The sequence below is a fragment of the Balearica regulorum genome, chromosome 2 (genome assembly GCF_011004875.1).
Source record: "Balearica regulorum gibbericeps isolate bBalReg1 chromosome 2, bBalReg1.pri, whole genome shotgun sequence".
NCBI classification, from domain to species: domain Eukaryota; kingdom Metazoa; phylum Chordata; class Aves; order Gruiformes; family Gruidae; genus Balearica; species Balearica regulorum.
This window is the reverse complement of record NC_046185.1, coordinates 35,758,930-35,782,368: the sequence shown is the minus strand read 5'-3', so window position 1 is coordinate 35,782,368 and position 23,439 is coordinate 35,758,930. Positions and strand designations below refer to the sequence as shown.

Genomic DNA, 23,439 nt, shown 5'->3' with positions numbered 1-23,439 from the left:
AAAAGTTCGTCTATAAAAGGCCCCATCTTTTTCGAGTGTTTCCTGCAGATCTCTGAGTCTTTATGCAGCCAACGTTTAATTTTTCACATACCAGAAATAAATCATCTGTGAGGTCTGTTATGAAATAGAAATAATCATTGTTTTAGACCGGTTAGCCACAGTAACACTCCAAGAGCTGGTTTTGCAGAATTTATTCTTAAAGCAAGATCTTACTTCCCATAGACCAACCCATCCACAGCTGTAAGCAGAGTGATTTGGTTGTAGCTCGTGGAAGGACCTAGCTCCCTTACAGTCCCTGACACCCACCAGCAATGGCTGTGACCATGGCTGTGGTCTGGCATGAGCCAGCCATTGCTCGCAGGGAAGCTCTGTCACAGGAGAGACTGGCTCAGGCTCCATCGTTGCCCCTTCAAGAGGTTTCAGCCACTTGACTCTGAGGACTTGAGCCCAAGTGATATCACTGGTAGTTTGGACATTCAAAGCTCAGCTACTTCTCTCCTGTGCATGTATGCATGTGTTCCTGCATATGGATGTGAATCTGAGATGTACACACGATGCTCAGGAATACTTTGACATGTTTCCTGACACTTCCTCCCTTCAGCTTGCCAATCCTTAACTGTATGAGGTGTGACTTCTGTAAAGGTGGGAAATGGAATAACGAGCACCTCATTTGAGTGGGGTGTTTTTCTTCAGAGTTTTAGCTGTCATCTCAGCCATTTTTTTAAAAAAATGAAATTAAGGGAGAATGCTATTAATAAAGATCCAACAGCTCACCATTAAGAAACTGCAAGTCTTCATATTTTGAAACAAAGAACAGACATTTGATAGCTAAGATATGGTAACAGAGATATTACAGCGCAGTAGAAGTTGGAAAAATTAGAATCATACAATCAAATATGCTGCCATATAAAGCTCTAAAAATGTTTACTCAATAGAAATTTATTAGTTTGTCACAACTAACTTGCTATGTCTTTTCTTGATTAACTTGCTATATCCCAGGTTATAGGCTCCAAGAGTCAGACACTGAGGTGGGCACAGGCTTTCAAAAGCTTTTTAGAATCATAGAACCATAGGAGCACAGAATATCTCCAGTTGGAAGGGACCCATAAGGATCATGGAGTCCAACTCCCTGCTCCTCACAGGACTACCTAAAACTAAACAATATGACTAAGAGCACTGTGCAGACCCTCCTTGAACTCTGACAGGGTTGGTGCCGTGACCACTTCCCTGGAGAGCCCGTCCACCCTCTCCCTGAAGAACCTTCTCCTAATGTCCGATCTGAACTTCCCAACATTATCCTTACCAAAAGCTAAAGCTATTTTTTCCAGAAAGTGTTAGATATCTGCATTATATACAGACATTATATGCAAATCTGATTTTTGTCACACTTTAATCAGTCATTTTTTAATAGCCAAACTAGTCAATGCAACAATTATGTCCTCATATTTTTCTGGATTTCAGTGAGCGTTTTTGCCTGGGAAAAAGGAAAAAACATTGATCTTAGATTTTCCAGACCTAAAAAAAGAATATGTTCAATGGGATCACCTAAATTATTCTGTTTAATAATTTCAAAATGTCTCATTTTGATCCAGAGCTTTCTTAACCTTAAAAAAAAAACCAACCAAACAAAATATCAGTACATTTAGAACCAGAAATCTAGATTTTGTTTAAAAAATGTTCAAGACAGACTTGCAACAAATGCTGAAAACTTCTTCCATTTGTTTCCAAAGCAAGGAAATGAATTATTACAATCTGTCCTTGCAAACAACTTGACAAGTTTTGACAAAAGGACATCTTCTGACGAAAATTGAAAGTGTTTGTCTCTTAAAAGTCAGAACAAAGCAAATTTACTTCCCTTTCCTGGGGGCCTTATGATACAGCCTTGTCTTATCTACCACATACTTTTTTCCTCATAGTGCTTTGAATGCACAGGGAAGACACACTCCAACACTGAAGCATGCTTATGTGGTGTAGCATCTCCACCTTCTTTGGTGCAATTTGTATGGCAAAGATTGGGAGGGAAGTTTGTGACTAAGGTGTGCAAAAGTAGCTTGGATGTGAATCTCTTTGGAGCAGGGTCTTGGACATGCAGGGTCTTGGACATGCTGGGCCAGTCCGTGGCAGGGGCCGGTGCTGCTTGTGCCAGCTGGCACGGTGACCTCTGTGCGTGCAGTTAAACTCACCTGGGGTCCAAAGCAGATGGATGTGGACAAACCACTTATTAAGGGCAGACCTTGAAGCATGCTGACTCTCCAGTCATCCCTGCAAATTGTTTGGGAGAGTCCTAATCGTGCCATGCCAGGCAATGCTCTGGCAACGTGATGGTGCAAGTGACTGAGTTCCTCTGCCTGAGGGTTTAATCTGCTCACGTAGGCATGCCCATCAAATGTGGTAAAAATGCGAAGGACTCTGAAAAAAGCAGCTATGTCAGTTTGAGCAGCCAAAATTATTGTATACTTCAGGCATCTATGACCTTCATTTCTCCATTATAAAGCAAAGGTAGTAACAGTGATGTTGAGAAGGGAAACTCTGGGATATATACCCTGGAATAACATCAGAGGCCAAATACTGAACAAGAAAGATGAAAAGAAATGGTAAATAATTACCCATTCACTTTGGGCAGAAGAAACTGGTGTGGCGGTATGACACCATTAAAAGCTATATGCATATGATGCGAGGGAAGAGACTTAACCTTCTTTCTGGCTTTCCCTAGCCCTTTGAGCAGCAGTCTTTGCACGTTTAACTTCCATTTAGTGCAAAGAACTGGCTTTAGTTTGGAAGAGGTTTATTCAACATCACAGGTATTTTCCTACAAAGGACTTTTATTATTGCAAGGAAAGAATATGAGGTTTCTCTGGAGTTGCTCTTATTATATATTTCTCTACTGATGGCTGCACAGCGGCGGTGAGCAGCAGGCAGGCGTTGCCCGCCTCCCGAGGGGTAGTCACATTTCTCACTAGCCCGTGGTGGACAGAGTGCATGGTGGACTTGTGTACAGCCGAAAAGTTAAGGCAATAAACTAAACTGAAAGATATTTTGAGCCTTCTCAAGGCAAAAAATGCAGTGTCTGAAGAGTTACTTGCAGTAGCTAAAATCCAGAAAGGTTATTTAATGAATTATAAACGTAACCTCACGTGCTTAATTTTGTTATAATGAAAGATCTGGTGATTTTGTGTGAAATTTATGATGTGGATTATAAAGTTAAAAATGTTATGTAGTTGAAGTAGAGCCTATTGATTACATTGTTGTTAAAGACACAGTTAAATACAAGCTCTGTAATCCAGGCTTGGGGAAAAGCTGCACAGGAAGAAATTTTTAAAAATTATCAGCAGAAAGCGCGAAGAAAGGCACGTAGGAAGCAAACTAAAAAAATTTAATTTTTAAGTTATGTAGTCCACTGCTTGTATATATTTCAATGAAAGGAGGTCTGAAAAAAAAGGAAGAAATAGCCCTCACATTTCAAGATTCTTCATTTGGGAAAATGCATTTTATTTTTGATCTTTTCAAGAGTGCAACATGTAAATGCTGGTTCATCCCTTGGTACATACGTACATACATAGCACCAGTCTTCTCAACATTAAACTTAATGGTGTTTCACTGCTGGCTTCAGTATGACCACAGTTAACCAGGATTTTTAAAGCTTTTTAAAAAAGCCATGTTTCCTCAAGTAGGAAGATGCAACCAATAATTATACTGACAAATCAGAAAATGTTTTATCAGCTTTAGACCAGTCTTGGTGACACTATAATTTTGCATTGTTTAACAAATCTGTGTGGTAACTGCACTGCATAAAAGCTAAAACAATGTGCAGTCTTGCATATCTTTAGTTTTTGTAATCAGAAAAGCAAATGATACGGTTAACCTAAGATTAATCAAATCAACAACTGCTTGATTTCTGCTGTGTTTTACTCAGTATTGCTAATATTAGGGAACACATATTAATTAAAAAAAGAAGAAATCTCTGGATTCAATAGTGAATAAACTAGTGAACCTCTGTAGAAATTGCCTGAAGACTTGACTGATTTCATGGAGAATGACAGAACCTCTCTATGAGTTTCTTAAATTCTTGTGTTTTGTTATGTAAGACATCCTTTAAAGGAGAAACATCATTGTGCATTAAAGTCTAAAAGGATTTTTTCAAAAAAGGCTGTAAATATTTCCTCTGTGGAGAAACATCCTCTCATAACTGCTTAGTGTTTATGTTGTTGTCTCTGTCAGAAGACTGATAAATGCATCACAGACCACTAGGAGATGCTAAAGTGAGGAGACCTTGTGAAGACCTGAGTCCCCCGCTTCTCAGAAGTGCCCCCATCCTCCCCTTGCATCTAAGGCAATGAGGAGGAGGGTAAAACCAGAGGAAAAAATCAGTCTATGGTGAAGAACAAAAAAACCAAAACACAAACCAAACACAACAGAAAGGGATATACATTATGTAAACCTACTGATGTCAGGGCTTTGATTTTGATATGACATTTATCTTTGCAAGTGAAGTTATCAGATTATCTTTTTCATGAATGAAGGTAAATGTTACAGGCTTAAACCCTTACGTAAATAGGCACAGAGGTGCTCTGGGTTGCACGGGGAACTCAGCAGGGAGCTTCACAGTGCCGTGCTGGAGGCAGGATGGGAAGAGGCAGAATATTTTGGCCCTTGTGTTTTTGAAGTAGATTCAGCTTGGCAGTGAAACTGCTAACAAGGTGGTGTTTTGGGCTGTTGCCATGATGGGAGTTAACAAGACAGTGAGTTATGCACTCAAGAAAAAATTGTAAATGTAAATATTACTCTGATGGGTAATTTTCCTTTTCCCTGATGTTTTTGGATGTGGAAGTCTGTTAATACCTGTATCATACGTGGCCGAGTCTTATTATTACTTTACCTGTTGGTGGAGGAACTTTTAAAGTTTAGATATAATGAGGTCTAATAATTTTAATTTTATACTAGTAACATATTCAATTCTGTCTTAAGCATGTCAGATGACTCACTGAAATAATTCTGGTTTTCCTGGTACTTTTAGTAAAGGTCTGTTCTAGATCCTCACTGCTCTGGTGAGGATCTGTTCTTTGTGACCTTCTAATTCCCTTTCGAATTTCCACCTTTTCTCATAGTGAGTTTGTACCCATTTGTTCTTGTGCCATCATGGTCCTTTAGTACAAATAATCCTTCTCCTTCGCTGGTGTTTACCCCTGGTGTATTTATAGGTAACAATCCCTCTCATCACAGCCTTCATGCTTACTCTGCAAGAAGGATCAAATTCTTGTTCACATCAAATGTTTTTTTTTAAAGCTGGAGTTATTTCACTTCAAAAACCAAAAAGACCAGACTGTTGAATTGGTGATTTGCAGAGAACGGGAGGAGCAGATGTCAACTCAGGGAAATTATTAAGGAGGACTTTCCTGCTTCAGAAGAGAAGCTTGTCTAAGCATTCTTAATATTCTTCCCTTTGGGCCGTGATACCATTGCTAGGTTATTATTTAAACACTGTATCAGATAATTGACCATAGTAGAGGTGGTGGATGGATTTCCTTCCTGTTTCGTATTGATATTCCAAATTTGGTGACGAACAGCTGCACTTCGGAGTTCACTGAAGCACTAGGCACAATAAGTGAGGATGCACTTGTGGATTATTAAAACAGATTGCTGATTGCTGTCATGCAATCATGTCCCTGCAGCAACTTAACAGGTGAACAAGTGGGACAGAGAAGAGCCTTTCTGAGCAGCCAGGGAACGGTATGCGCAGTCCTTGCCTATATAACACGTATTACTGTTCAGCTGGCTGCAGAAGAGTTAGGATTCTTTTGATCTATTTGGAGAGAAATCAGCACTCTCTGGTGCTAGAAAATTTGACTTGTCAGGATGGCAACTGAATTGTTTGGTGAGTAACGTTTGGCCATGAAATAATAGAGCAAATCAAGATTTGACTTGGGAGGGGGAGGGAAGGAGTTTGGTTTCACAGGAGATTTTGATATGCTCTAATTGTTTTATTCAGTTTCAGAATGTATCTCCCAAATTTGAATTATTCAATAAAAGGGAAGCTAGCCTCTGCCTCACTTTTCCTTCTGGATATCTCTACAATCTTTCCATTAGCACACCTCACAAATTAATTGCTAAGTAGTTGGATTAAGCTAACATGGCTGCATCAGAAACGGATTTAAAAAAACCCAAACAACTAAACAACAGAAAACCAAGTCCTCTGTACAAACCGTCACAGTTGATTTTCATGAATGCAGAAATTTCAGTAAATTTTTCCTTTGCTTAAACGTAGTGCTCTTAGCTGTTCCAGTTGTTCCAGTGGTTCTGTATACTACCACAAAAGAGTCTCACTGTAGAGAGAGCAAATTACCATCATTAAATTTTCATCTGCATATGAAAGCGTGGAAGGAGAGAGACAGAGAGAGGTTGGGGAATGTATTTTACATTGCAATATTCTAATTTTTTGTCTTTTTTAGCTTCAGGAATGGAGCTGTCCATCTGAAGAGGACTTTGCCCAAATATCTCTAGCCTCCAAGCTCATTCCACCAAAGACTCTGGTGTTACAACTGCATCATTTTCAGAATGGCTGAGAAGGCTCCACCAGGGATCAACAAAAAGTCTTCAAGGTCTACCCTTTCTCTGCCTCCAGAACCAGTGGAGATCATTAGGAGCAAAGCCTGCTCACGGAGGGTTAAAATAAATGTCGGTGGGCTCAACCACGAAGTGCTGTGGAGGACTTTGGACAGACTTCCAAGGACACGATTAGGAAAGCTCAGAGACTGCAATACTCATGAATCTCTACTAGAAGTATGTGATGACTATAATCTGAATGAAAACGAATATTTTTTTGATCGACACCCAGGGGCTTTCACTTCCATTTTGAATTTCTACAGGACAGGGAAACTACATATGATGGAAGAAATGTGTGCTCTTTCTTTTGGCCAGGAGCTTGATTACTGGGGAATTGATGAGATATATTTAGAATCTTGCTGTCAAGCAAGATACCATCAAAAGAAAGAGCAGATGAATGAGGAGCTGAGGAGAGAGGCAGAGACAATGCGAGAGAGAGAAGGGGAAGAGTTTGATAATACCTGCTGCCCAGAGAAAAGGAAGAAGCTCTGGGACTTGCTGGAGAAACCCAACTCATCTGTGGCAGCAAAGGTAGGATAAACAGTATGCTTAATGCAAAGACAGAAGAAAATAGCTTCATGACCCATGTATCTAACATGCATGAATCAGCAACTTTCACTAAAATAGATAAAAGAAGAATCTAAAAATCTACACATCATGAAGTGAATACACCCAAATCTTTCCTAAACCCCACTGAAATCAGCAGAAGGAATCCTGTTGACTTCAGTTGATTTTAGGCAACTGCTACACTTTACTTTTGTTGTATATGATCAGAAACACCCATGTGATTGTTAATGGACTTCACATTAAACTCTTCAATGAAAATACAGCCAGAGAACACTACCTACTTTTCTGTTAGAAAAGCATTTAGTTATTGGAAACACATGTTTCAGTATTGCTACTTGTCCTGTTGCAGGCATCGCCTAGGTGTGGTATCGGTGCCTCGTAAGGTGTGCTGGCTAGGTTACCAAAGAATAGCATTAACAGCTGCCATCTGGCATGGTTTTACATTGCTCAAGCATTGCAGTATGTTTTCTCTTCTACTACATTTTTGCAATTAAGTGTTAGAGTGTTCTGTATAAAAGTTTTAAAATATTAAAGCGTATGTATATACACATACATATATATTTGTATGTTTGCATGTATATAAACAAATACATGGTTTTTTATATATATACACACACACATACATACATATATGTATATGTAACATTTGTATATATTCAGGCAGAAATGAGGAAACATTCAGATGAAGCCTTGTTCCAGTACTGCTGTCTTCAAACAGGCAAACTGGCCACAGTCTCATTGATGGAGTGGAAAAGTTTGCCCTTGTTAGGGAAGCAGGACTGCACACACAGATGTTGGTACTGCTATTTAAAAGAAAGATTTTCTTGCTTCTTGAGGAACTTTCTTGTTTTATTTGTGATGTGACATTCTATTTAATGTGAGGAAAACTGTGGAAGCTTTTCTCCAGTTTGAAGCACTCAGAGTAAAAATGTTCAGTGTTTAGATGTTCATGTTAAGCTTAACTGTGGCTTTATTTTCTTCTGTTGTTGATTTGTTATTGGATGCAACACCTTTGGACTAAGGTAAGTATTAAAATATGATGGTGGAATGTACAAAAACCAGAATCCTGACAAAGATTTTCCTTGCAATAGCATCTTCTTACTGTTGAGGTGCAATACACAGGTTTTTTTTTAATTTTAGTTTTTCATTGTGGGCTGCCTAACTGTTTAAGCAAGGGCTTACTTTTGTAAAGAAAATTATGTATTGTGCCAGAATATAAGATTCATAACTGGAATAAAAGCTTATAGGAGAAAAAGGTATTCAGAATATTTTAGAAAACGATGTGAATACATTTTCTGCTTCTGAGATACATATTCTGGGCCATATGTTCCTCTCCAGGAGAAGGAGCAGAGGGGAAGCAGATGGGCGTAAATTGTGCCAAAAAGGGTTTAGGGAGGCTGTGTTACACACTGCGATCCCCTGGTACAAGCTAGCATCCATCAGCCCCCCCCAGCACTTTTGTCACACAGCTGCTACACAGCCTGCAGGAGTCAGGGACCAGTTCGAAACATCGCTGATGCGGTCTGAAACAGACCTCCCCTCCTCCTGACTGCATCCAGGAGAAGCTCCTCGTGGAGCCACGCGACTGGGACATGCTGCGCGCGAGCTGGAGATGACCTCAGTTACATCCCACACCATACCCAGCAGGCAGATTTGAAGGGAGAGAAAACCTGAGTGTGCTTTTGTGGAATCTTTTCACATTTTCTTTTTTTAACTTAGAAGAGGTGGCTATTGCCTATAGGGCTTGAGACACATGCTTAATTAGTGTTTTCCTAAGACTAGGTAGGAGTCAACACAGAAAACTAAAATACTGATTCTTCTGTCCTTTGCCTATGACTCTGATTAGCATTTGATCATTCTTTTGCTTGGTGGATAAATACAGAAATAGAAGATGTTTAAACTTGCATAAGTGCTTGCCTTTCACCAAACTCTTCTCATGGATTACAGTGCCTTGTCATAGATGTACTTGAAAGGAGTTAGGCCAACTCCAGCCTTTTAAGAAAATCCTGCTTTGGCCCCTCAGGCCAGATTTCTCCTCAGGTTTTGCAAATGAAAGTGACCATTTCTTTATTTCCCAAGGTGTCTAAATATTTATTTTTTACCTTTTTATTTCCCTTTTCCCTCATCTCCTGGTTTGATTGAATGTTACGGTTCTATGCTTTCTTGCAACAGGGACTTTCACATTCCACTTGTATACATGTTGCAATGGTTTTCATTATTTCAATTGCCGTCTGTATAAATTAATGCCATTTGGTGTGATTTCTGCAATTCTAGCAGATGGAAGTCGCCATATTATATGCACTTGGTTTCTCTCTCTAGCGAGCCTCAGCCTGTAAATACATGTATGAGCCAAAATTATAATCACTTACACCCATGGCATCTCATAGATGGCTGCAGAAACTTGGCTGAATGACATAAAGGAGAGGAAAAACTGTTGCGGCACATTCAGGCTTGGGGAACATAAGCAAACAAGCGGAGTGCGTGGAAAACAAGATACACCGGAATCAGTTGGGTGCACTTTCAAACAGTCTGGAGCCATAACAGGCTGTGTTAGGCTCTGTGGCAAGGTTTTATTTAAAGTGGTTGGATAACATCCCTTTCAGATTTCTTGTCTTTTGTTCTGTTATGTGGTAAGTTGCTAGTTTGCATTGAAACAAGCGGCAGAACCATCTTCGGTCCTCTGTAGGAGTAGAAAGGATGGTGGGATTTCAAGAGTGGAAAGCTGGGAACCAAAGGAGGCAAAATTACTGTGAAGCCTTGAATTCAAATATTTGCTCCCTTTCAAACTTGCAGAGAAAGAGATGAAAACATGTCAGTGTACATAGCTATCCTACAGATGCCCGTTCAATCATTCAGATCCTGCGCAGCACCCAAGCAGTTGACAGGAACGGCTTCCTTTGTAATCCCTTTCACGTAAAAGATTAGGAATGTGAGATAGACACTCAGGTGTGGTTTCGGTCTGTGGCTGTGTCTTGCCACTTCTTGATTCTGCTAAGATCCCTTCTAGGTCTGATCCAAAGCTTACTGAATTAAGGGGGAGTCCCACTTTGGATTAGTCATCTCAGGACAAATCCTGCTTCTTTCGAGGTCAACGAAGGTTTGCCACTGCCTTCGCCTACAGCAAGGTGAGACACAACAAGGTGACAGCGTATGAACAGCAGGTATTTTACGGGATCTGTGACAATAAATAGGAGAGAACAAGAAGAATGTGTGGCAAGAAATTAAAACTATGGTTAGCTAGTAAGAAAGCAATATTATAGGTCAAGTACTGTTGCACAATACAGGCACTCTTTACTATGTGAGGGTTTTTTTTTAATTTTAGTAAAAGCAGGCACAGTGGTTTATGATTAGTCCTCACCTCAGCAAAACTGTCTGTGAACTCAGTAGAGGTTTTAAGTGAGGAATACCAGATTTGCCTCCATTTTCCTGTGTTCTCATTCATAAGCTTTTTAAGTAGGATTAAGACAAAGATGTCCAGAGGTTCGGCCATTTCAGACATGCACAGTGATATGAAATGAGAAGCAGTGCTGTGAATTAGGCAGAATGGGAATTTTATGTATTCTACATCCCAAAGAAGTCCCAAAGCCTGGTCCCCAAGCCACGGAATTTCGGGAGAGTCTGGCATTATTCAATTCCAGAGTAACATCTGAATTTTTTAGACCAGGCATTTAATTCTTCTTATTGTGTAACCAGTATTTTGTGAAAACTCCATTTGAAAAAAAAATTATTGTACATGCATAGTGAAGCAAAACCAAAACAAAACATAGTTTGAAACTTTAAGACAAAGAGGTCTGAAGCAGAATAGACCTTCTCCAGAATGGGGTTACTGTACATTCATTTTTTCTCATTAAAAGCCTTGTCTTTCATCTTGGAGTTTTTGGATGGGAAGTTAAAGAAAGGTCGTAATTTGGTCTTCTAATTACAGTTTCTGGATCTAAACCAGCTTCCTTAGAGCAGTAGCAGCTCTGACCAACAGCAGTATGAAACTATACCATTAGTAGTGTGAAAGTCTTCAACAGATGCCAGAGTGAGCATTGATTTCAGCGGATGTGAATTGGCTGAAGCTGGGTATCATAGGTGCTTACAGTTCAGCACCTTGCTGAAGTGGGATATTAAGGATGAACCTAGCTGAGCCAATGCCTTTCTAACTACATCTATGTTATATTGTTCTGTGCAGCGCACTTAAAATCAGAGAAGCCTTACTTTGGAATGACTGTGAATCAAACAAAAATATATAAATTTAATGTTTCTTTCAAAGTGTTAATGCAGGACCTCTTCCTTTCATTCTTGTTTATAGAATCCAAGAGCCTGTTTTTTTTCTCACACTTGTTTTATATTGATGAAACTCATTTGGACTAAATCATAAATAAATATGGAATGTTTCTAGTACAGGCGATCTACTGTAAATATAGTGAATGAGTTCAGAAATAAGTGGAATATATAGGAGAAATGGAGGCCCTATGTCTGCCATTCACCTTTCATCTACAAGAGAATTTTAAGTACCTTACAGTAACATTATCAATAAATATCACTCAGATTTTCCATTTGGTATTTTATGTCACAGATTGGCCCTTTGGATATAGCTAGAGTGCAGTTGTGTTCGATTCTACAGGTCTTGTGCAAGTCATTCTTTCTCACATAAATATTCCCTTAAAGCTCAGTGTGACAATTAACTGATCAAATATAAAAGGTAGTATAAATAAGTTAAGTCATTAAAAAAATTACTAGTCAGTCACACTCTGTCCTTGATTTTTTGCATAACCCCTGTTGATGTACATACACAGAAGGGTAAAATATTGGTCTTTGTGGCTCTGCAGCATGGGGTTTACCTTCTTTAAAGTTATGTGAAACCTGATGGGATTGAAAGTGTTCTCTGTAATTCTGTCTCACTGCATGGCTCATTTGTCCTTATTTTATTTTGTTGATTTCTTTTTTCTTGAGGTTTGTTTTCTGGGGGTTTTTTTGGTGGGTGTGGTTTTTTTGTTTTGTTTTTTTTTTGCTTTGCATTACTGACTGTAACATGAGTATTCCTCCTTTGTGAAAAGCACACTAATTTATCAGCTAACTAGTGGATTGTGGATTACAGAAGGTATAATTATCCCAAGCCTGACTGGAAATTGTGAGGAGTTTGTGTGCTGCATTTGGTAACTAATCCCCTAGGTGAAAAAATTCCTTTAAAAAAAAAAAAGCAGCATGAAAGAGGAGATTCAGGACACTGAAACTTGGCTACCAGGTGCATTATGGCTAGGCTTGCTACAGTGACTTGCCAAGAGAGGACACACCTATTATACATTAGGGGATTCTTAGTTTCTATAAGTCTCTTTTATATGTAATTCATACTGACTCTCACGCCTATTTAGACTTTGTAGAGCAGCTTAAGAGTGGTCTTCGAGTAAGTGCAAATTAGGATAGTCATTATGCATGACTTCAGAACAGAGATGAGTGTCATAAAAGACATTTCAGTATTCCTTTGCTGGTCCTTATATTTTATCTCCTAGATTGTCACACAGTGTTCATTCAGGGGTGAACCCTTAATTAACAGTGTACTACTGGTTCGTTTTGGGTTGAAGAACACATTATATATGCTCAGAAGATCTTAAGAAAACTTTTAGCTGGTTGGTTGTATTGCAAAGAAGAGCTATCACACATAAGAAAAGTGTCTGTCAACAGCTGAATGTTTGCACTAAGAATATTAAAGTGTTCAAGGGAAGGAAATAATTTTTCCTCTGTTAACATCCTTTGTTATGTGATATGAACAAAACACTTTTCTTGCTTATGTCCTTTTCTCACTTTAGGTTAACGTGTTCTGTGTCATCCTGATTTTGTTAATGTTTCTCCCTACAAAAGCTTGTATTCTGTGTGCTTTCCCCTCTAACTGTAGACCAAGGATGAAGATGACAGAGGATTAAGACTCTCTTTTTTAAAGTGTGAGGAATGGCTTTTGTACTGCTTTAATTCCCACAGGTTTTTGTATTGTATACAGTATACCTTGGAGCATAACAATACCCGTTGAAGATACGTGGTATTTTCTAGCTGATACGTGGGTTGAACTTCTGACCATTGGTTTCAACTTATTTTTGGGGAAATCCTGCTATAAGCCTTTATCTGAATGTACTACCAGGTATGTTATAATTTGCATTGTTGCTCCCAATACTTCGAAGATAAACGGCTGCTGAAACTAAGTTATGGTAAAGCACAGAGGATGGTCACTGGTAATAAATATGTATCTTCATCTCACCATCCTTTCTGGCCAGGACACTTATTATACCACTCTTCGCTTTTAAGGTGAAGTTATTTTTGTGCCAAATGATAAAGTCAGTCAATGTGACTGTAAGACAAAGAGATTATATTTGATCCTAGTCATTCATATTTAATAACTAAAGTGTTTTAATGCCTTGAAAGATAAGTGAATATATTGTTTTTTCAATAGATATTATATCAAGGAACACAGTAGACTGGCAGTAGTTAATTGATTTTGTTTTAAGAGCTTGTGTATGCTCACTGCTGAGTTGGTCATTAAAAGGTTATTTACCTTCTTTATACTTCTTATATGAAGTGTCATTAACCCATGATTCAGCATTTTTAGTCAGCCTAGGTATCATGGGAATAGAGCTACCATCTGATCTGTCTTGCTCCGGAGGTGTTTAATACCTCAGGTACGTACGCGTTCCCTCCAGCCCTGAGATCTTATCTCTGGTGTGCTGAAAGGTCTTGCTTTAAACTTATTAAAAGGACTTACTAAAAACTACTGTTGGAATAAAATGAGTAAAACGTCTTTTGAACTGACCTGTTTATTATTGACACTTAATTCTCAGTAAATCAGGTGCTTAAATTTTGGAAGCAGTGCCAGGGGCAGAGATGCAGTGAGTCATATTCAGACAGTCTGTCGCTGGCATCAAGCACTGGCACCAGGGAACATCCCCGTTCATTGTATGAACAGAGGGAAAGGATCTTTCCTTGCTGGAGCTGTGAGAAGGGGCTTCACTGTTTTTATGGATGCATTAAGGAAAATTAAAGAGGACTCACAATGAGTCTTGTTACAGGGGGAAAAAAGGCAAGAATGACTATTTTTAAAATTGGGGAAATCCTTTCCCTGTATTTGGAAATAAGATCTAATTGGTAACATTTTGCAAAACAAAGTTTTAACGTAATGATTCGAGTGAGCCTGCACTTGTGTTCACCATTACGTATTGACTAGAGTGAGCCTGGACTTGTGTTCACCGTTCACAGATCTCATAGTAGCTCTTGCACAGAGAAACGTGCTAGGATTTAGAATATACGAGATTACAGTGAATTACCAGCAGGTCCAATGTGCATGAGAACAGCTATCCTTTGCTGTAATGGGTAGAGAGCATTATTGCAATTTACCCCAGCCACATGTGTCCTTCTGAAGTTAGAAAGGCAATTTAACTCTACGGTGACTTTTTTTTTTACCACTGCTCATATCCTATCTTTTGTAGGTGTTACCATAAATTGAGTATAGACCAGCATCAATTGCATATACCTTTTAAAATATGTACTGCAGTATTTCTGGTTAGGATGGTAATGTTTTGTGCATTACAGCATGCCCCTCAGTAATGTCAGAGGCATCTCATGAGCTGGATTTTCAGCTGTGACATGTCACTTAAGCTGTGTCATGCCTGAATGGACAGACCAGGGTGTTGTGCCTTTCCCTTTAGCTGGAGGCAGATCATATGTCCTAAAAATGTTGCATTTCCGTTCCGTGCTTTCATAAGCAGCTGCCAGTGCATTGTCTTCTCTCACGTAAGATACTTGGAAACAATCAGATGTCAGGGAGATACACTAATAAATTAAATGATGTGAAGGTGATGTTATTTGAAGGGTTATCCAGACCAAGTCTGTTGGAAGCAAAGGGCTGCACTTTCTGTCTGGATGAACAAGCTCCGTCTTGCTTTTGCAAAGCTGAGTACATAACAAATCTATACGATAACCTGCAAACTGGCCTTTCAGGGTTTTTTTGGGGTTGGGTTTTTTGGTTTGGTGTTTTGTTTTTTTTTTTAGTCTCTGATTTTGTTGCAAGATTTAGAAGAGCAGAAAACTGCTCCCAAGTGACCAGGAAGCCAAAGAGATTTCTGCATGTTACTTGTTTCAGAAAAAAGCCACAGTATTTATCATGACATATGGCAGACTCATGCGTTTTCTATTTGATGAAGATATGTGAATATTTGACGCATAGCACTGAACCCCAGGTCCTTTGAGAGAATATTGAAAACAAGCCTGTGACACTGGCACAGCTGTTTCAAAGTGACTTTGAGATCAAAGAAGTATTCCAATAGAGTCTTTCCATGAAGCCACCACAGTCTGCTCTTTATATGCCTTGGCAACTCTTTCTTTGGGAAGGCATGCAATAAGGCCAGGTTTGCAGTTGGAGTAAGTGTATTTTCATTTAAGTTGATTTGGTTTGCACCAGTTGGGACCCAGGCAGCAACCTTACATTTGAAGTTGTGTGGTTAAGTGTACAGTATCCTTTCTATGTGAACGTTATGGCATCATGAGTTAGTGAATACCACGTACCATACCTGAGACAGGTCTTCTAGTGGTTTTGGGCAGCAGTTGAAAGGGCCAAATGGTCTTTGAAAAGCATACTTGGGCACTGTAACCATTAAGTCTACCTATTGACAAACCAGCCCTTATTTCCAAAAAGTGTGTTTGGGGTTGTTGGAGCTTTTGGTCATGCATATCCTACGTGTAAGTATATGTAATATTGACAGCTGGGCTTTTTTTTTTTTTTTTTAACTCACAATATTGCACAATGAGAAGATGTGTGAGATGATGGAGGCAATCAGAGCAGTAGTTTTCTCTCAGTACTTAAGCACCTACAAACTGCCTGAATCATATTTGCTGAATTTTCAAGTCATCTTGTAGCTACTTGTTATGAATATGCATACAGGATTTCTTCTAAAATGTAAGGAAAGACAGGAGCCAGAACATGGGATGCAAACCTGAAGTCTGAGGAAATTTTTATCTGAATGACAAAGTGAACTCCTGAGGTTGGGCGAGTCTTACCTGATCTCTGAGGCTCAGGTTCAGTCATCACCAAGAACCTTTTATGCCTGCTGCTCATGGGAAATGGTATTGTGTTCTCCTAAGCTCCTGCCTAAAACCTGGCACTTCATTGGAATAATAAAAAAAACTTCTAGGATTATCTAAGCTTTTCTGTTCTAGCCTCTAAAAGGCAAATTGATTAGACGTCCAACAGGAGCAAAGTTCTTCACAAAACAGCTCTTAAAGGGAGATATTTTTTTTTGTCCAAGGCAGTAGTGAGCTCCACTGCAGAAGGCTGGGGAACATTTGTTATCCAGAGTTCAGTGTCTTCGCTCATCCTTCACTGAGTCCGTCCTGATGGAACCGCATGGGTTAGATACAGCTTTAAATAGCTGAGGTATGGACATGCCAGAGCAATCCCAAGGACAGCCAAGTTGTGGTGGCAGTTTCGGGTGTCACTGGCCACTTGCAGAACACCCCACTGGAAGGAGTGGCTGCTGGCATGCTTTGGGACAGTCCAGCTTGCCTTGATTTAATGTATTGTTAGAGATGGTGTTTTTGGTGAACTCCTGGGATGGTCCCATTTTTTGTACTTCTTCAGTCAATCAGGTTTCTGTGACAGACAACAGTGGCATCAAGTTTTGTTTACAAGCTCACATTCACAGAGTTTCTTTCCCAAGCACTGTAGTCTCCTTTTGGGTTGCTTACTGAAGGCCCCTCGGGCAATCTGTCTGTTCTGCTTTACTGAAGCATCTACCATTGTGTTTGGCTTTGGGGGAGGTTTTTCTGGAGGACAGTGTATATTGCTAAATTAAAGTAGTTAAGATAGTTCTTTTGCAGTTTGCAAGAAATCATGTGAAAGTGTTATAGGCTTGTTCTGAGAAGAACTGTGAATTCAGTTCCATTTCTATTATTTTCACAAAGCCTTTATATTTTCATATATTATCTTTTAATTTTTTTTTTATATAAACTCTTGAGTGAAAAAAACTATTCCAAAAGTATCTTGGTCTGTGGTCTATGTATGTATGCAAGTACATTTTGTGAGATTATAGCACAGGAAAACTTGGCTAATGCCCCTGAGTTCTGTCGAAACTCTAGCATTGATTTCAGAGTGCTTTAGACCATTCCTACCAGCATTTAGCACAAAAAGGCAAAACTTCTAATATGAAAAGAGTATATAGGTATATGGCCAGTCCTGTTTGACTGAACCCTTCAGAAGCAGGAGGGACAAATGACTTAGGCGTAGAGTTGAGACTGTAAATTTGGGACATACCCGATCAGAAGTCTGTTCTGTACTTACCAGCCCTTCAGGCCAGCATGGTAAAGTTCAGTCTCTTTACTGGTGATACATAAGGTAATTGCAGGAATGGCGAGCACTTGCAATGCCGTGGCAGGAATTGTAACTAGCCACTTCTGGTCTCCAACTTAGATGTCTGGAAACCCACTTAAAGCTCTGGGGATGGGTAAGCCATGCTCATGAATCCAAAATGAGGACCAGAAGCCTGGAGTCATTTTGAGATGCTTCTACTGTTTTCCCCTGCATCCTGGCAGAACAGTTAATAACCCTTCACACTGAACACAGGTTTGTTCTCATGACTTCCCTTTGGTTCATGACCTGTGTATGGTTGGCATATTATTTTTTTTTCATTTTATGACTCAAGATTTTCTATGTCACTTTACAGTCTGTTACCTAACTGCAGGTCTGTGCAGTGCAATTTGCTGTGTATGACGGTGTTTAGCTGAGGTCAGGAGAGTGGCACCAGGTGCATGAGAGAGCTGGTTCCTCAGGAGATAAGCCATGAGGTTGAAGGTCCTGTGGGTCACCTTGATGAGCAAGTTGTGTGTTGGGAAGAAAGAGAGTACTTCTCCAGACAGAAGAAGAAATCTAGATTCTTTTACTTTATACTTTTACTTTAATAAATGATACTTGAAGGCTTGCATTTGAAGACAGAAGTACGATGTGGTTTCATGCTAGAGTGAAGTCCATTATAAAAGACATAATAATCTGAGAAAAGTCCCAGTTATTTTTGACTAGAAATAGAATAAGAAATCCCTACACTTCTACTGTTTATACTGTCAAAGGTCAATAAATGATATGGGAAGTAAAACTGAACAGAGCTGACCAATTATTTTAGAAGGTAAACAAGCTAAATCCTGTGAACTGAATGCTAAGTAATACTGTTTCTCTGGGTCTTTAAAATGTTTTTAATGTTGATTTAAAAGTGGATTTTTCAAAATAGTAAAACAAAGGGAAAAAACCCCAACTTTGTAAGTTGATTGATAAGGCCAGTGAAGTGGCCTGTTAGGAAATTGCAGAGAAAATGGTGTAAATGCTTGTCCTTTCAGTTCATGTGTCAGTTAATAGACGTAGTGATTAGGGGATGGATTAGATGGCATTATAGGTGAAAAAGTTCCCCTGTCGCCTTAGCTGAATATTAGGGCATCCTAGTGAGCATTCAGAAATGAAACATTTTCACCAGAAATATTTTCTCTCCACCAACTCTGATATGCACTTATGCACTGAGTTTGAAAGGAAGAAAGGAAGGAAGGAAGGGAAAGAAAGAAAGAAAGAAAGAAAGAAAGAAAGAAAGAAAGAAAGAAAGAAAGAAAAGAAAGAAAGACACTTTTAACAGAAGACAACTTGTTTACCTAAAAAATTATCTATAGCAAATTTCAACCAGATCAAAGTCTGCTCCAATGGTCAAATCATTCATATTTGCTATGGTTCTGTTTGGCCATTTTTAAAGTGGCAGAATTCAGCCCAGTATCACAGACATACAGAGAGGAACAATTTCTTAATTGCTCATTGCATTTAGTTTCTTATGGTAAATTGTATTTTATAAATACTTTTGCTAGCCAATATTTGACCCTCAGGTCAATCCTTATACATGCTTCAGTGAACCTGATACTAATTTATTGTAACCTGAATTGTAGGTTGATATATTCTGCAGCCTGGTGGTGAGGTTGGTGTGCACAGATTTAATCCTAAACTACATATGGAAAATCAACCCAAAATGCTGTAGCTGCTGCAATAACAGCAAAATGGTGAATAATTCCTCTTAGCTTTTCAGTAGCTGCTTCAGTCTGTTGAATTCAGGAAGAACCAATGCAGTTTGTTACATACTTGTATGTGTAGTTTTGGATGAAATAAGTATGTTGAAGAGAGAGTTTTTGAGTAACTAACCGGAGATGAGAGATCTTGGACTGAAGGATAATCTGCTTGATGAGTGTATTATAGGGAGAATAGATGAGGGTTAGATACGCTCTTTAGGAAGCATTCTCAGTACTTGTTAACACCAGCAGTGATGGGATGGTGCGACAAGTGTTATTACAATGTGTTAGTAATGCCTGTATGGAGAATAAGCTCTTCTGAAATACTTCTTTTTTCTTTTCTGAAAGCAAATGAATTTCCTTTGAAGAGAGCTGGTGTGTCTGACTCACAGGCATCCTTTCCTCTCAGACTGGTTTCTGTCATTACTTGAAAACAATTTTTTGCGTTTATAGGGTTGTGAAATTGAAAACGTAAGCCTAGTCTTGGAAATACCCATTATTGCACTGAATCCCTCATAACGTCTCTGATACATTTCAGCAAAACCGCATTCACGTTAACATAACTTCAGCATTTGTAACTCCAGCATCATCTGTTTCCTCCCTAATTTGATTTAAAACCAAAACCCAAGCCTTACCCAAGCCCGGGTTCCTGAGAAGGAGGCTGCGTGTGACAGAGAAGTGGTTGACAGAGCGGAGCTGCCAGCAGGGTTTTATTGCTGCCAATCTTTGCTGGAGGCGTCCTCCCCCAGGGCTTCTCTGGAAAGGGGGGGGGTGCGGCTGCAAAGGGCGCTGTGCAGGCACAGATGTCTCCTGCTTGTGAAGTCGACCTGAAAGTCAGCGTGCAAGCTGCAGGAGAGCCCGTGTCAGTCACTGCAAGCAGGAAGCACAACCACAAATCTGTTCGATACCTTTGCCCCCTCCCTCTTTAAAAGGGAACATAGGAGGAAAACCTTCAAAAGCTCTGAACCTTTCCCCTTATTCCAGTTACGTGAGAAGGATTTATCCATCGGGCACTAGGCTGAACTCAGGAATGGTCCCGTCAGGAGGAGCAGTGCTTCGAAGGCGTACGCTAACGGGGGAATCCCCGCGGCAGGTCAGCTTGCCTGCAGGAGTACACACGGTAATTGTTCCTCATCCTACCTGGGTGGCGGTGGCGGGGAGAAGCAGTTCTCTCCCGCGCTTCCTCCGCTGCTCTGTCGTAGGCAAATAGCGCTTACAGGCACAGAAATGACACGGAACCTGTGCAGAGGTACACGAGTAACACTCAGAAGAAGAATGGAGGTTTTTAACTGGATTCCTCCTTTTCATTTCCCATGCCTGTATAAATACAGTTTTCTTTTCCCTATTATACATGCATGAAGGAGTCAATTAGAAAAACCCACTGTTTTCTTAAGGTCTCACAATATTTTTACTATTTTTGCTAAAACCTTTATTTTCTAATATTACTGTAACTGTTATATTAAAACTTCTTTAAAGTGAAACTTGCCCTCCAGAGGGGTGTTCTCCTGACTCCTGAGGTGTTTATAGCAGAAAGGCAAACACCCATTGACTCTGGTGTGCATTGCGGTAACATTGACTTAGCGTGTAAGGAAAAAAGAAGATACATTTTTCAGTGGATGAAAAACCCCGATAAATTTATACAATGATGTCAAATACTTTGGCATTCATTGTTTGGTGAGTTGTCACAGATAAGGTAGATTTCCTAGGCTTAAGGGTGCTATTTTGAAACACAGTTGCTGTTAAAGGAGATTTACAGTACTCTAAAAAAATGGGAGTGAGATAATACATCAAAATGAAGACATAAAACACGGAGCCAGGTTGCGTCTGAACGGCAAAAGCAGTCTTTTCTTCCACTTTCATGCAAAATCCGTAGTTGCAGTTGTGCCAGTGAATGCTCTTTCTTTTGCATAATAGCATGTATCTCCGGTATAGTCCTTTGACCATAGGAGACCCTCCGGGCTAGCAGGCTGGGTGATGCTGAGCGCTCAGGCTCTGCACAGCAGCTGGTGTTGCGTGCAGCCCCGCCGCACAAAGGCACCGGGCAAGTTGAGGGCTGTGCACGAGGGTTTCCTTCTGGGCAGCTGAGCTGCAGCCCCGTTTGGAGACAAGCTGCCCTGGGGACAAGGCGGGGTGTGGGCACTCTGCCTGGCTTGTCGTGCATCAGAGGAAGGAAGGATGCTTGTTGGTTGGAATAACACATGCAATTTAGATAACTGTGTTTGCATCTGGTATAAGTAACCTAATATTTGAGCTGTAGAGCTGACATTATTTCATATGGTAAGGGTTCAAGAAAAAAGGAACAGGCAGGCTATGTCACCAGATAATTTTCCTAAGGCTAGAAGAGGTCAGCAGAAAAGAAGACCAAGGACAAGGCAGGGAATAAGAGAAAAATAGTCAGCAAGTACCTAAATGTGCTGAAGTCCTAGTGCATATTAGGGTATTGGCACCTAAAAGCCATGGCAATATTACTTAATTCTTCTTAAAAACCCTTAGCTCGATATCTCACCTGAATTTTTGTTCTTATTGCCAGACCTTTTTGTCAAAAAGAGAAGGTAGTGGCCATATGATTTCATACAAAGGTTCTCCAGTTTGCCGTGTCTTAATTCATAGCACAGAACTTCAGCAAAGTGACAGCTACCTACCGAAAGAGGAGGTCTGACGACTAACCCACTTGTGAGCGAGGTTATTCCTTCTGTGAAAGCAAAGCAGTGTTTTCTCCAACGGTGTAGGACAGAATTTTAAACTAAGCACGGGACAGCTGTTCCCTCGTGTTTACTGACAGCTCATGTATATCTGATAGGCATGTGCATACAAAAGTTGTTACTGTGCAAAGTGAGGTGCTTTGCAGCTGTGCTAGGTCACATAAACGTGTCACCACACCCGCCCAAATCAAGGTACCCCAGAGAGGGGTATACGTTGTGCTTGAGAAAAAATTAATTTGATATTGTCAGCTTTTTTGTTGTTTAAATCACTCCTTGTAAAGATTTAGTGTCACAAGCTCACCTCTGTGGTGAAAACACATCTATTAAAGCATTTTATAGTATTTGGGGAGTAAAGTTAATGAGCCTTGCTTACAAATTAAAAGCAGACAAGTAGATGTATGTCGCTAATGTCATTGTTTTAGTACTCAGTGCCTTGGAATATTGAGTGATTTGAGATTTACAGTCGTTTTACAGAGCAGAGAAGCCCTGTTGTACAAACGTGGACCTGCGGTACGCTGTGGCTACTTCCAGGTCACACCGAAAGTCCATGACAAAGCAGGGAGCTGGATCCAAGTCTTGCATGTCCTACACAGCCCCCTACATCTGGGCCATCTTTTCTTTCTGTGGAAATCTGGTCTTGTACATATTTTAGACTTAAGGCAGGCAGAGTTTATCCTCCCTTACCGTTACTAATTAAATAATGTTCTCATTTAATAATGCTGGCAGAGATTTTCAAGCTTACAAGCCTAAGGGACTCAGATGTCTTGTTTCTATGCCTTTTAATGGGAAATAAGCTATTTTAGCCAATATATTGTGGGTGTATCTGTGTAATGGTGTACATGTCAGTTGATCCCAGATTCTTTTGACATGTTTAGTTCAGTGCTATTGTTTAAAAAAAAAGTATAGATTACACTATACTTACGAACTTTAAGTGCTACTTATCATAGTAACCACTTGCCTTTGATCAGATTTCTACAAGTGTAGCTTGAACAGTGAATTAATATTTAATTTAAAGTCAATAAAAAAGACTTTGTGGGTGGGGAAAAGAAATGCTAAGAGCAGAGATAAAAGAGTAAGAAAGTCTTCAGACGCATCCAGATTTTGCTTTAGATATTTATCCATAGTCATTGATTCTTAATTCTGTCCTGGTCTTGAAAATTCCTTTTGTTCAGTAAGTAGATGTGAAGCATCTCCTCTGAGATGCTGCAACCTCCCTACTCTTCCAGTATACTTCAGACAAGCTGAATTTGTAAACGGTGCAGTCAGCCTCCTCTGGATTCTGAAATAGGATGCAGGCAAAAATTCCTAAGTGAATTCCAGCTGGATTACCCCAGGACTGGCAGCTGGATTGCTGCATCGCCCTTTGGTGCTACCCTCATATTAATTCACCTTGCTAAGTAGCAAGGCTTATTAATTTGGATGCAGGGCCACGCTGGCAGCCGCAGTGTTGCTGTGCATTGTGGACGGACCAGTACTTGATTTCAGCACCAAATTTCATCGTATCAGATCTGCA

General features: G+C 39.8%; 1 protein-coding gene across 1 annotated transcript in view; it reads left to right on the top strand.

Moving 5' to 3' along the window:
* Positions 1-23,439, top strand: part of KCNB2 (potassium voltage-gated channel subfamily B member 2) — a 195,908-nt gene that overhangs the window by 9,129 nt on the left and 163,340 nt on the right. Inside the window, exon 2 of the mRNA XM_075743897.1 lies at positions 6,447-7,131. Within this exon, the coding sequence (XP_075600012.1) occupies positions 6,553-7,131 (579 nt within the window). The 5' untranslated portion in view covers positions 6,447-6,552. The remainder of the gene's footprint in view (positions 1-6,446; positions 7,132-23,439) is intronic.